Raw genomic sequence first — 15,126 nt, forward strand, 5'->3', positions numbered from 1 at the left:
CTCATTTCCTTCCCTAATTTTTCCTTTCCTATTACTCTGCCTCACTCTCACCATTTCCACTCATATCCTCACTACCATCAGTCCTTGTTTATTCTCTATTTTTTCTCATCCCCTTTCTCCCCATCTTGCCTCCTTTATGCTTCTGTTCTTTGACCCATGTCTCCTTATTTGTCTCATTTCTTTTTCACTGTTTTCTACTCTCTCATTTCTTCTTCTTTCCACTTTTTGTTTCAACTCCTTGCTTTCTCTCTCTGTCCTCCTGCTCTCCTCACCTCACCTTCAGTCCTTTCTCTTCTTTCCATTCTCGCTCCAAATCTCTCCTCTCCACGCCATATTTCTTCCTCTTTCCACCCTCTCCTTCTCTCACCCATAACTTCAGCGCTATCAGCCCACAGAATGCCCGTTATCAGTTGTTATCACTCCCATAGGTACCACCAGCAGGCGGCCTGCTCTGGCAGCTAGGTTAGTAAACAGGGACGAGGCCTTTGCCATTACAGCTCCAAATCTGTGGGACAGTCAGCCACTGGGTTCAGTGCTAACATCACCAGTGCCCTTTAAATCTTTTCTGTTATTCAAAGGATTTCATGAATGTTTTATTCTCTTCTTGTCTTTGGTATTTTTTAGCTTTCATCTATAATGTTTTGTTTTAATGATTTGCATTTTCAGTTTGTTTTTTTTATTGGATCTTTTAATCTTTTTCTAAAACACATTTTATGGAAAAAACATGTTATATAAATGTAGTTTATTTTCATTCTATTGCTCAAAAACAATCTTATGTCTTTCTGCTGAAAGGGCATAAGAAAGGTGAGTGTTTCCTCTGTGACAGATCAAAAGTAGTCACACGGACATTGAAAAGAATCCACTGCATAAAGTACTGTGCATAAATCTTGTGCCACTCCTCATTTCTCTATTGTTTGCTATCAAAACGGGAAATAGTTGGAGTCTATTCAAACATATGTAAACACAGAATTACAGTATATGAGGCAAAAACAGAGTTTATACAGTTCTAATAAGCTTAATAGTCAATATTTGGTGAGCCCACCTTTGTTCTTCAACACACGCTCTCTTAGGCAGCTTTCTTATCATTTCTTTAAGTAGTCTTCAGGAATAGTTCTCTAGGTTTCGTGAAGGACATTGAAAGCTGTCGAGATGATCCCCACACTGCTTCAATAATGTTGAGGTCCGGGCTCTGGGGAGGCCGATCTATGACTGAAAGTGTTCCACTGTGTGCGTTTCTATCCAGGTGTGCTTTTACTGAACAACCAGTGTTTGGCGTCATTGTCATGCTGAAAAGTGAAACTGTTCACCAATCAGATTCTTTCCCGATGGTACTGCACGGTGGATCAAAGTCTGATGGCACTTTTATGGCCTCATAATTTAATCAGTTTTAGGATCTCCAACGCACCTCCCTCCTGACCTCTTCAGCCGTCCTCGATCTACACAACTGTACAAGCAAACAACCGAGGACTCGCTTGATTTATGACCTCAGGAAACACTTTTCCACTTAGTCTATGGCCTGAATTGCTGGTTTGATTCTTAATGTATACAAGAGGATGTTTATGGCGTTATTTTTGTGCCACTGTTCTGAGCGCACGTAAAAAGAATTTGCAGGCGCAAGTGTTGCATTTTGAGGAGAAATTTATTTTGAGCAAAGAAAAGCTGAATTTGAGTGAACAGAATTCATTGCTGCATGCAGAAAATGTATTTCAGTGTTTGCTATTCTCCATACACACACACAATAGCAGCCCCTCTCGCTCAGTTTTTGCATTTGCGCTTGCTCGCAATGTGTTGCTCGCGCTCTCAACATTTCTGCCTGTGCACGCTCAGCTCTTTCTGTACACCGTTATATTTGTGCCACAAAACCAGCCAATCACAGACTTGGATGCAAAACATTTTGATTGGCTGTTTTGGTCTCCAATCAGCTTGAAATGATGAAATGCAATATCCCAGAATCCATTTCATCCAAAACTCAAACGAGGCAGTGGTGGAGGAACACAGAGTAGCGGAGTTTGAAACATTACTCTTTCTGGGTCACAAAATAAACTTTTAAGATATTTCCATGCGAGAATGGTGCTGTGTAAACTTCAAATACCTGCTCGATTTATCAAGACATCACATATAAGTGCTCTAACGTTTTCGGAGAGTTAGATGTTCAGTTTTGAAAAATTTGGTCAATCTAGAATAAAACAGGTTGGCAAATTGAGTATGTCTGCAGTTTTCACCCTTTTAAATCTGCCCTAGAAAAAAAAAGAAAAAAAAGAAAACGAAGATCTGACTGCTACACCTGAAGATTAAAAGCAGTAATTCACAAAGTACTGTTGTCATATCATGGTGCTTACAGAGCCATACGTGTTGGAAAGCTCCATTTTCAGTGGGAGATTTTATTATTCAAGATAATCCTCGATAATCTGGCTGACTTTATGTTTATCAGTGATGACAATAAATGATAACACACCTTTTAGCTACAGGAGGGTGTCTGCATGTCAGATGTATGAGAGTGATACCAACTGATAACCACTATTTACTGGGCACGTGCGTCTGTCCCTCTCACACGCGTCTAATTTTGTATCCCAATATCATCTGCCTTTCTCCTCCCTGCTCTCCATCCTCTCTCATCTTTCTGTCCACTAAGCCGAGCGGTAAACTGCTACAGCTGAGTCTCGCAGCCACGCAGTCATTTGACTGTTATAGTTCTGCAGCTGTGTGGGAGGCGAGCCGAGAAAGCGACTGCGTGCGAATGTGTTGTGCATTGTGACACAGAAACGCTGTATGAAGCGAATCTGTGAGAGAAAACAAAGTGTGTTTAGATTCAGCAGCCAGACAGTGTGCAATTAATCAGCACAGCCTATAGCGCCGCTCTTTCTAGTAAATATGAACCATTTTTAGGGGGCGAGAAATCAAGCAGCCTGCTGGGATTATGAGCTGCCTGATGCTGTGGCACAGGTTATATGTTCTTTGTTACATGTAGCGCTGTTAGACATGCACTCCCGTTCACTGATCTGATATGTTTGCACAATCAAGTTTGGTCAGCAGATTAGACCTGATCCTTCCATCTGATAAACAGTTTGATTACAGAGTTTATTTGTTAAATATCCGATTCTAATAATGCTAGATCCATTCCATTTTCACTAATGCTACCTAACAACAGCTAACAGGAGGTAACTGGAGCTAAAAGCGCCTAACAGTAGCAGTGTTTAATGGCAGAAAAGTTAAGGACATCCTGAACAAATCAACTCAGTGTCGTTGTCATCACTGATTCATCGGCTTGTACCAGATTCCTTTCACAAAGTTTCACAGCCTCCTCCAGAGTAAACAGATGTGGACACACATTGATTTTACACATTGTAACTTTAACTCTTCTCAAATTAAAGAAAAATGACTGAAGTGACAACAAATGAGATCAAAAGACACCGGTGACAGACTGTTACCTAGGCAACCGAAGCTGGAATATGGGCTAGTGACCAAAGGCCTACAAAGAAACCAGTTCCTGTGCAGACGCCACCTTAGGTCCACTAATTACAGTCAGCTAAACCATTCGCCACTCCCTCGTTCTCTCTCCCCTCACACAGACAGCGGTGCGTCTGAGGTCTGAAACAGTGAGAGCCTCACCTAAGCCTTCACCACATAGATGTCCTGACTTTGACAGTCACAGCATGTGGTATTGAACAGCGCTCTAATAAACCCTCAGCCTGCTGTGCCTAAGGACTTTTCTGCCGGAAATCCAGTTTCTCATTCTGTGCACTTGGAAGATAAAGGGTGGCGGCAGCGCAGATTTTTTAATACATTACCATAAAAGTGACTCTAAATTTAGGAAATTCGCATGCTCAATGTGGCAATCTGTCTGAAGAAAAACTATTGTCTTTGTTTGGTTTGTCCTGGATAGATCTCGGCACAAGTCACCGACTTTTGGTCTGACTGTGCTCGACCCAGAAACGCAGATATGGATATGGGCGATTGTGACTCAAAGAGTTGGCAGTTCGAGCCCCCCTCGGACAGTCTCGGTCGTTGTGTCCCTGGGCAAGACACTTCACCTACCGCCTACTGGTGATGGCCAGAGGGGCCGATGGCGCGATATGGCAGCCTCACTTCTGTCTGTCAGTCTGCCCCAGGGCAGCTGTGGCTACAACTGTAGCTGCCTTCACCAGTGTGTGAATGTGAGAGTGAATGAATAGTGGAATTGTAAAGCGCTTTGAGGTTCTCGAAAAGCGCTATATAAATGCGATCCATTATTATATATTTTATATATCCTTTCACCTGTACACATTTTTTCACTTTTTTCATTTTTTAACCTGTTTTTTCCACAACATCAGTTTGCAGAATCATGTTTTTAAAATCCAACATTTTTTAATCAATTACTGAACCAAGTGGAAAACAATCTAAAAGTACTCAGAGTTCCTCATTTGAATCAGGTGAATCAGAAACCCCGCAGCTTCCCATGCTGCTGCTGCTGTGGAAAAGAGAGAGACACAAAGAAAGTGTGTAAATCCGAGAGAGCGCCAGAGTTGTGTGTGAAAGAAAATAGATAGGGGTGTGCAGACTGTGAAAGGAAATTAGGGATTATTTACAACATTTGTGTGAAGGCAAAGAAAAGAGAAGGAGAGGCAGAGACAAACACGGTGAGAGACGCACACACAGTGCACAGTGTAAATCACGCTGACACATTAAAGGTGATAAGTGTGTGTGAAGTACAGATGAGCGAGAGCAGGAGGAGTGGGGGGGACACCTGAGCAGAAACAGGAAGTGATTGTGTGAAATAACTCAGAAATGCTGATAAGCGTGTGTGAATTACAGAGCAAGGGAGCAGAACACACATGCAGGAATGCACACAGACACACACACACACGCTCTTGAATGTTGATGCAGGCTGCGTTGCCCGCAGGGCTGCGATCGCTGTTTGCATAATGCGTCACTCTCAGCCGTCATTGCTGTGATCTGCTCGCTAGTTTAGCTCCAGTGTGAGGCTGATTTCTTTCCCCCAGACTCTGGATCCACCACGTCAGCGCTGATGTACAGATGAGAAGCTTTGATCAGCGCGACATGTTTGTCACTTTGACTCAAGGTTTGCTGAGCGCGTTTATTCTTTTTAGCGACACAGAGAAGAAGAGTTACCGGTATAAAAACCCTCGTGACTTTTGCACTTTGACCATCAAATAGCCGCATTAAAAAAAACAAAAACAAAAAGCCAAACACTGTAATTAATTATGACTGCAACTCCTACAGAAAGGTGTTTTGTGTTTGTGTTTATTGTTCCTGGACTATGATGGGATTTACTCCCCCAGAAGAAAATGCACTCCTAATGAGCAGGAAACATTTTCCAGTGATTCCAAAGCAGGGATAGACCAGTGAAAGTAATTCTGACGGCCTGTGATTCATAGACTGCATAGAAAAGATGGATGCAGCCATAACATCGTGCCACTGGCTGCTACATCCCTCCTTTGAAGCCACAAATTTGCCATTTGGGCTGACATCTTACGTTATTAAAACTACATGTGTGAGATGATGACGGGTGGCTTTAATCTGATTGAGAGACACTACACGCTCTTATAATAGCGGTTTGTCAAGCATAAGCTAGGCCTGCCCTAAAGCATACCCTGCTTTATCCTCGTTTTGGACTAATGAAAATCATAAAGTACATGTTGAACATCATGTTGTATCATGATAAAGTCTAAAACTTGTGACTGAGACCATCAACTCACCAGGAAAGTAATCACTGAGGTCATAAATCAAGTGAGACTTTATGCACTTGATATGATTTAAGAAACGATTGTAGTTTAGGTTAAAAAACAAAACAAATACCTTTTATAATAATAACCCCATGACGGCAACCTCTTCACTGCTTTATCAAAGCTGCCTCCTCCCTTACTTGGGTGAATGATGAAAGAGGCCACACAAAGCACATCCAGTAGTAAGAAAGTGTCAGAGAGAAGTTGTGTGCTACAGGAGAGAAAATAAAAAGTGACTCCTGACTTTCAAACATGTGAGCCTGCTCTGCTGTCTATGAGTGTCCTGTGTTAAAGGTTTCGGTTAATAATTTGCTCTGCTGACAATTTAAACCAGATACAACCAGAAGAATTCTAAAAATCCCTGAAAATTATACTAGAAATGGCCCCCTGCTGTGGTCTTCTGAATGCTCTTCTACAGTTCTTAGCTGTGAGGAGATAATATTACAAGCAAGGCTGAGTTAAGCACATCTTTAAATAAACACTGGAAAGTAAGAAGCCATCTATGTCCCCTGTGAACGAACATCTTTGAGCTGAGGCGGTGATTTTACAACACCAACTGTCTGCCGTCTATTATCCAGTTTTGAGATACCCACTCACATCCTGGGATATTTGACCTCAGGAAATCACATGATAGTGTGGGGCTTGGTCTTACAATGGGTTCACCAGAAACGTTGGCTGATTGTGACCCACACAAATTTTCAGACCTTGGCTCATATGTTTAGGTAGAGGATCCATAGTGGGTCCATGACCCTCTTGGGGGGACACTCCCATAGGGCTCAAAATCTGGGACTCTCCATTAACTGCGTTTAGAACCGAAGAAGCTTCTCAGATGAGAATGAACATCTTCAAGGAAACTAAAAGAAATGCAGATGTTTTTTTTCTCCAAGCTCCTTAGACTGGAAATGACATGTTCAGATTTATTTGACTTGAAAGTCTTGGTTAAAATGTAATCTGTAAAAAATGTTTTTGTTAATTCAGGAATTCCGAGCAACTCCAGTCAGTTTCACTTCAGGCCATTGCAGTATTTCTTTAAAAGACCCACTCTCTTTGCCAAACAAGACAGACACCCTAAAAACAAAGTTAGCTAAGGTCACAGTTTGACTTTTCAGCAGAAATAAAATCATTAGCAGCGTTCTGGGTCAAACTTTACTTGCATGATAATCTGTGGTTGAATACATGGATATCAAACATACCTCTCTTTTTACCTTTAATAAAAGCAGACAAAGTTTAGAGTTGGGGCTGTTGTTTTAGCATGGTCCTCACGGCCCTATCATTGTACCGAGGACTTTACTGTAATGGAATTGATCGCGAATCAATAAAGCTATTATCTAAAATAAACCACTGCCTTGATCAATATTCAGACCACTGACTCGATCAATATTCAGACCACTGACTCATCTTGGCTTTCACTCTGTCTCACTCAGCACTGAGACTCTGGATCTCTGCTGAGCCTGTGAAAAGCTGCTGTATGAACAGTAACTCAAACTTGGCCTCTCCGTGAGCGAAACCTTGACTTGCCTCCACATTTACCGACCTCACATGCAAAGAGAACACCGTATTAATATTCCCCAAGTTCACTGAACAAGCCTGAGCTTCTACTCGACACCAAAAAAATCATTTCCATATCATTATCTGGTGCAACGATGCATAAGACGAAGGTCTGCGCGAATAAGACTTTGAATTGAGATCAATGTAGTACTTGTAAACATTTGATGTGTGTAATAACATATTCACACATACATCTAGTGCAACTTAAATGGATGTGTACATCACTGTAACCTGATAGTTTCACAGTTCATTTTTATCAAACACTGAAGAGCAGGTTTAACCATCGACGATCATCGATGGAATTACAGAACGCTACAAAATACAGTAGGTACTTATGTTTTAATCTAAATTTCAAATAAGTTTCATTTTATTTATAAAACAATGCATTTGTTTTCAATTCTAACAAAGAAAATATCAGCTGGAATCAGATTTTTAACTCCCTGGGGTCAATCGCATGACCAACTTAAGACGACACAGCAACAAGATGCAGCGACCCATTTCAACTTGGGTCCAAAGTGCGGACTTCAAACTATATACTGTGTTGATAGGCCACGTAAAAACAGAGTCATGATAAAAATACACACAATGTTTTTTTTGGAATAAAACAGTTATGTTTTAAAACGGTAAAAACAGTGCAGACTTCAAACTATATACCAGTTTAGGCCTGTGGTGTACTCTGTTGTTTGCAAAACTTGTGTATAATTTTTAAAAATGTACCATTTCTACTTGCATTTCAAGTTATGAAGATGATTTGTTAAACATGTTTGTTGTTTTTACAGTAAAAAAAAAAACCTTTTCTACTCAGATTTTATGTTTTTTGTCTGAATTTAGATCAATTGTGCTAATACAGTATATCAAAGGGTTAAAACACTGGAAACTGGTCTTAAAAATCCCATACTGGTCAGACTCATCAGCTTTCTGACATGCCATGTTCACCATCTTAGTTTGCAGTGCAATCATACTAACATTTGCATTAAAGCATTAAAGACAATTACCAAATGACAAGTGTACCTAAGGGGGTATAAATAAATCACCAAATTTAATTCAGAACATCAAACTTTAAATTCCTGGTATTGCTAGCATGACTAAAACAATAAAATGTGACAAGAAAATTATGGAAAGGTGGGAAAATTTAAAGCGCACTTAAAAGGAAAAAACAAAAAACAAAACAGTTTTGCAAAACCAAAACCAGTATTTATACCAAACTGGTGCAGTTTCAACCCCTTTTCACTTCCTAACAGCCTCTACACGTACTCAAGTACATGCAGATATAGTTGGAAATGGTACTCACGTTGAGAAGGCGTTGTTCTGCCTCTCACAGCGGATGCCCTTGCAGTTGTTGGGTTCCTCTGATGCCTTTGTTTCATAGTAGAAATACAGCTGGTTCAAACCATTAGCAAATGCTAACAGGACCTACACATGACGAAAAACACAAGACAAAACACATCAGCGCTGCACTTAAACACCTGCTCTAACACATACTCTTAGCAACCACGACACTCCACCCAATGATTTTGCGCCGTCACCTCGAGACTCCACACATTAACCACCAACATATAATGAAATATAATACTGATTTCTCAATATCTGGAAAAAAAAAACCTCAATACTTTTTCATTTTGAAGTGAAGCTCTGCACATATAACGTTTCACTTTTATTACAGGGATTGACCTTTAGTGCCTCCAGGCCATTTTAAAACGCAGCTTTCAACTCAAACAGGAGAAAGCTAACATGAGTAGTGTTACATAAAGCTGCTACTGTGTGAACATGAAGTATTATGGCGTAGGTGCCCGGGGCTTGCTGGGATTGGTTTTAAGACTGTCAGGAGCAAAGCAATTCACATGTGGATTGTGTTGTAGGTTAGGAGTTCCTTTGGGGAGGAATTAATGAGTTTCAGATGTAATGAAATGGGCTTGTAATGTCCTTCTACCGCCAATCAAGGATGGAGCATGCTGAGAAATTTGCTTGCTTTCATGATCATCAAAGATGCAGACAGTACTGGATAAAATGGAAACTTCAAAGCTGCTTAACAAGAAGCAAAAGAGGGGTGGCCTGAATTCAATTCCTACTGACAACCCAATTGTTGGATGTCTTCCTATCTTTAGGAACGTGTAAGAGGCTTGACAACGTTCAAGGTAAACCTGGATGTTTAGCACATGTAAAAAGCGAGTAAGACATCATACTGCCTGTGTAGAAAGCCAGATTGACTGAAATGTTGCATGTCTGTTTCATCAGATGTGTGTGTGTCTGTGTAGACACAGAACCACTTAAACATTCAGACCACACACGCGAGTATCATATTTATATTACAGGAGAAGGGGGAGCAATACAAGCACCACACCAAGAGATCCACCAAGGTTATTTCCCTCCACCCGAGACTGAAGAGCATTGATCTTGGCAGGAAGCTACAGTAGTGAGGTCAGCAACACATAGTGATGTGGTGGTGCAGAGACTGTTCTGCTAATCAAGCTAACTGTGCCATAAAAGAAAAAGAAATTAAATCTGCTTTTGAGAGAAGAAGACTGAAGGGTTCAAAATTCATTGATGAATTCAAAGAGCCTGGTTCAAGAATTTTCAGCTACCTGCAGCTTTGTCCTTACTTCTACTCTGCATGGTAGTAAGGGTGGGAAGGTGTGCTGTAGAACTGACAGATGGGTTCAAGGTGGGGGTAAGATTATATCAGACATCAACTCTGAGCCATTCTTGTTTGCAGTGGTGATGGAGAGGCTGACAGATGAGGTCGGGAAAGAGATTCTGTGGACTCTGGTTTTTGCACACGACACTCTGATCTGTAGTGAAAGTAGGGAGCAGATGGAAAAGAGGCTGGAGAGGTGGAGGTATGTGTTGGAGACACGAGGAATGAAAGGCAGTAAGCAAGACAGAAATCATGTGTGTGAATTAGAAGAAAACAGATGGAAAAGTTGACGTGTAGAGTGAGTGAAGGTAGAAGAGTTTAAGCCCATCTCAGAGGTCATAGAGCCAACAGACGGGGGTCCACCCTGCACAGAATGCTGGGCGATCGTGGCTCAAAGAGTTGGGTGTTCGTCTTGTAACCAGAAGGTTTCCGGTTCGAGCCCCGGCTCGGACAGTCTCGGTCGTTGTGTCCTTCTGTCAGCCTCGCTTCTGTCAGTCTGCCCCAGCTGTGGCTACAACTGTAGCTGCCTCCACCAGTGTGTGAATGTGAGAGTGAATGAATAGTGGAATTGTAAAGCGCTTTGAGGGCCCCGAAAAGCGCTATATAAATGCAATCCATTATTCCATCCATCCATCCATTCGCTTCCGCTTATCCTTTTCAGGGTCGCAGGGGGCGCTGGAGCCTATCCCAGCTGTCATAGGGCGAGAGGCGGGGTACACCCTGGACAGGTCGCCAGTCTGTCGCAGGGCCAACACACAGGGACAGACAACCATTCGCACTGTCATTCACTCGCACATTCACACCTAGTGGCAATTTGGATTATCCAATTAACCTATGCCCACAAGCTGCATGTCTTTGGACGGTGGGAGGAAGCCGGAGTACCCGGAGGGAACCCACGCAAACACGGGGAGAACATGCAAACTCCACACAGAAAGACCCCAGCCTGATGGTGGAATTGAACTCAGGACCTTCTTGCTGTGCGGCAACAGTGCTAACCACTGTGCCACCGTGCTGCAATCCATTATTATTAGTATTAAAAAGACCCTAATTATACTTCTTCCTGTTACACATTTTTATTCTGCAACACTCCTAGACTACAGGAGAGGCTGTTGCTTCTCTTTAGGTCGCCCTGTATGATACGAGCAGTTTGACCTTCTTTCCTCCTTTCGTTATGTTGACTTACTTCTGATTGGCTGTCACTCATAAACCGAACATTTGAACAGAAGGTAGGTGGGGATAATATGCTAACAGTCAGGGATGTGTGCCTGAGGGTGCATAATAGGGTGATCCCCTTTCAATACATAGCATTTACAGCAGCCTGAATCCTGACCTTTGGCTTACAAAGACTTTTGAATGCATTTAATATGAGGATCCACCACTCAAACAGTGCATGTAATAGAAACTCAAACTAATTAATTAATTAATTTAAATAAATAAATAGAAACTGTTGCTGCTGCAGTAACTTTAATATTCAATATTTTGTTCTTCATTGTGTGGAGCTGGAAAAGAGAGCATGATGTGTCCTTGTAGCAGGGAGTGTCCTGCTACAGAGTGAGTCAGATGTTTTCTAAGTGAACATAATTACATTCTTCTCCTCTAGAAAATAGAAAAAAATATTATATTGCTATGAATTATATAAGCTGCAACCAGTACTAAAATATAAAATGATTAAGTGATGGTACAGTGTATTAGATCACTGGCTCTCTCAGTCTGCATGTCACACTGTCCTTGGAAAAGATGCTCGAGCCCATGGTACTTGGAATGTATCAGCATGCAAATGTATGACATAGATAAAATGCTGTTTTGTTGTACTATAGGTTTCTGTGTGCTCACAAGAATCAACACTTCACTGCTCTCTGGTCAAGGCCCTGCTTATTTAAAATGATAAAAACCCACTTCAAAAAAAAAACCCAAGCTTGAGCCTTCTTTTCTTAGCAGACACAGACCGAACTTGTCATGTATTGCTAAGATCTTAGCAAAGGCTGTGGATAAGGAGCTTATAGCAGTTTTAGATAAAAACTGTATTCTTGATAAATTTTAATCTGACTTTCGCAGCACTCATTCTTCTGAAACAGCTCTTTATACAGTGTCCATGCACAGTGATGCAGGAGGATGTTCTGTTTTGCTGATGTTGGACTTTACCTCTGCTTTTGATACTGTTGAACATCACATCTTGTACAATAGGGTAACAATGATAGGTTAATAACCCACTGGGTGGGTGCATCGGGATCTGTGTTGAAGTGGTTTGCATCATAGCTGCCTGAACAACGCTTTTCTGTGGCAGTTTCTCATACAGATCCTTGTTCTCTTCTCTTAGCGACGGTGTGCCACAAGGTTCTGTTTTTGAGCTTTTATTGTTTGTATTACACCTGCTCCCATTCAATTATGTATCTCTTTTACGCCTCAAGATGTCTCTAAGGTGTAGATCCTGAATCTATTAAAAGTTAGGTTGCTGACAACTATCTCCAACCTAATGAAGGAAAAACTTATTTCTTTGTGTGTCCCTGATGTATTTGTGATTAAGATAACAGAAGCTCTTGGACCCCATGTGACATTTGCTAAATCCTCAATGGGGATCCATGGTTCAACTTTATACTTGTTTATAACACTTAAGTGTCACATTGTGTTCCATTTGTGTGGAGATTATTATAAATGCATTTATTTGGTGTACTGTAATTCAATGTCTGCTTGTCTAAGCAAAAAATAGTTGAAATCTCTGCAGGTTGACATTGAACTTTCACCTCTATATGCCCCAAATAGGTCCCTGAGGTCATGTGAACAGGGCCTCATATGAGTACATCATTTTAGGCTAAAAACTAAAGGAGAGAGCTTTTCTAAAAGTGGCCCCCAGACTCCGAAACTCTCCACCTCTGAGCTTGACATCTCTGGATTCAGATCAATTAAAAAACAAACAACCCCCCCCCCCCCCCCCCGTCATTTAAATTTGCATTTAATTAAGTTTTTTTTTTAATGCATAACAAAAGTAATTTTGCATAAATGTGCTACAGAGGACAGTTATTATTGTCAGGTTTATATTGTTGATTGTCATTTATGCTTAGAAGTGTATAATCATTTGTTGATTGAAAGAATGTCTCATCCTAGGAGGTCTGTAACAACTCTGTGTAGCACGAAGAGGGGGGTGCATTCACTCCTCTCCAGAGTGTTCTGGCATAGATCACACACCTCTTGGTATCATGAGCAAGGTTTTATCTTTTCTTGCTGATATATGGTATAGCAAACACATCTATATCTGTTTTACTCTAAGTGCCTTTTGTTTAGATGGACTGCTGGACTTCCAGACTTCCGTTTAGGGAAGTCGTTTATGGGGTCACATTCTGACCCCCCCCACACACACTTACACAACACACAGGCAAGGTACTCTTTGTGTGTATGTAGACGTGATATGTTAATGAACCTATGTATATTCATGTAACCTCAATAACAGAGCAGTGTTACAGGGGAGCAGACGAGAGCAACTGGGGTCAAGGGAAGGAATGGCGTTTGTCCAGTTGTCTCCCGTGCACGAGAAACATAAAGAAGTTTGCCTACTCGTGTCTTGCTCTTGCTGTGTAGTAGAACTGTCTTGAACGTTCCAGCGAATAGGTTTAAGCTACAAACCCATCAATTATGTCTTACCAGACAGTAAATGAAGAGAAACTTGAGGATGTCCAGAAGCATCCTTCCTAAGGAGATCTGCAGTGGCCCGAGGTGGGAGTTGGCAGTGAAGAGGGAGATGAGTCTGAGAGAGCTGAAGATGTTGGCAATGGCAAACAGAGCCTCGGCTATCAGCGTCGGGTGCCACATCTCCCACTCCTCCCTAGGCCGAGAGGAGTTATACTGAAAGAATAAAAGATAGGAAGGAGAGTGAGGCAGGAGGTGAGAGGAACAGCAGAGGAAAATATTAATAATATATGTATATATATATATAAATAAAACATTTTTTTCCATAGTAGCTGGAAGAACATTAGATGGGAACAATGATGTAAGTTTTTTCTATCCATCATCTACAAAAGTTAGGGCACGGCAGGTTTAACCTCACTGAGCTGAATGCTTAAGAGGCTTTTCATTGGCCTCTACCCCACATGTCAACTAAGTTTTATCTAAAATGACTTTGTACTTTTGTGTGTGTGTGTCTAATCTCACAAACATCACAGAAAATGTACCTCCGCCTCCACTCTCCTTTTGGCAGAGGAATAAGACCTTTAATGGTGTCCAGTCTCTGTGCTATATTATGCTAAATATCTCCCCGCCTGAGTCAACCTTGTGTAAAATTGTTATTTTTTTTTTTTCTGCAAAACTGGAGCACAAACGCAGGACAGAAGAGGCAGGTAAACTGAACAAAAGACAAATGATTTTCTAGTTTGCAAAGATCCAATAAAACAAAGTGCTGCATCTTTTAAAGTGAGAAATTAAAAAGAGTAAAAACAACACAAGGAAGACGCAGGACTTTTTATACACACGGTGACCTGATAGGAAACTTTTCACAACTTCCAGGGAAGCAACTGAAGCGACAACCAATGACAGCACAGGATACCATCGATTGGCATAAGATGTGGTCGTAAGTAGCCTACATTACATGGTTACCTAGGCAACCAGAGCCTGTAATGTCTGCAAGCCTGACCTGCAGTCAGCTTCAAAGCGATGCTTGACAAGCAGATCACTGCCAGTGTGGACGCAGATTAAAAAACATCAGGAGAGTGATCATGAAGCACAAAGCCTTCAGTGTTTCCCCACACACAGACCTGATATGATTTTCTTGTTTAATCTACCAAGAAAACATTCACATTCACAGCTGCTTCACTAGTGGAAAATCCACTTGCTCTTATTTTGAAAGTTAATTTGCTGCTAGCTATTTATCGCCATATATTCCTGAGATTTTTATCTTTTATTTTTGGGAACTGATAATTGTTTTTGGCTGTTTTATGTTTATTTTTTGTTTCTTGTTTATATGGTGAATGGAGTTTTCAGCTTTAAAAAAATATTACTCATTTCCAGTTGGTCCTGTATATATGTAGTCCTTTGGATTTAGAAATGTAAAAACCTTGATTATTTTCTACCATTTCTTTTTCTACCCTTGTTAGTCAAGTCTGAGCTTTATTTGTATGTGCCACTGTATATGTTCAGTTATTGTTAGTTTTAGCTACTGGGGATGAACAGTAATTGTATTCCCCTCTGTCATTCTATCGTGTCACACTTCCTGTTTTATTTGGGTAACAGGTG

General features: G+C 41.1%; 2 protein-coding genes across 2 annotated transcripts in view; one reads left to right on the top strand and one right to left on the bottom strand.

The window, feature by feature from the left end:
• LOC146522634 (uncharacterized) overlaps positions 1-15,126 on the top strand; it is a 518,363-nt gene that overhangs the window by 384,528 nt on the left and 118,709 nt on the right. The window lies entirely within an intron of this gene.
• The window catches only part of trpc5a (transient receptor potential cation channel, subfamily C, member 5a), a 203,067-nt gene that overhangs the window by 31,572 nt on the left and 156,369 nt on the right, over positions 1-15,126 (bottom strand). Inside the window, exons 12-13 of the mRNA XM_085153481.1 lie at positions 13,543-13,743; positions 8,563-8,684 (exon numbers count right to left, since the gene is read on the bottom strand). Coding sequence (XP_085009607.1) covers positions 8,563-8,684; positions 13,543-13,743 — 323 coding nt within the window. The remainder of the gene's footprint in view (positions 1-8,562; positions 8,685-13,542; positions 13,744-15,126) is intronic.

Source organism: Neolamprologus multifasciatus, chromosome 3, assembly GCF_963576455.1.
Source record: "Neolamprologus multifasciatus chromosome 3, fNeoMul1.2, whole genome shotgun sequence".
In the NCBI taxonomy this organism is placed as follows: domain Eukaryota; kingdom Metazoa; phylum Chordata; class Actinopteri; order Cichliformes; family Cichlidae; genus Neolamprologus; species Neolamprologus multifasciatus.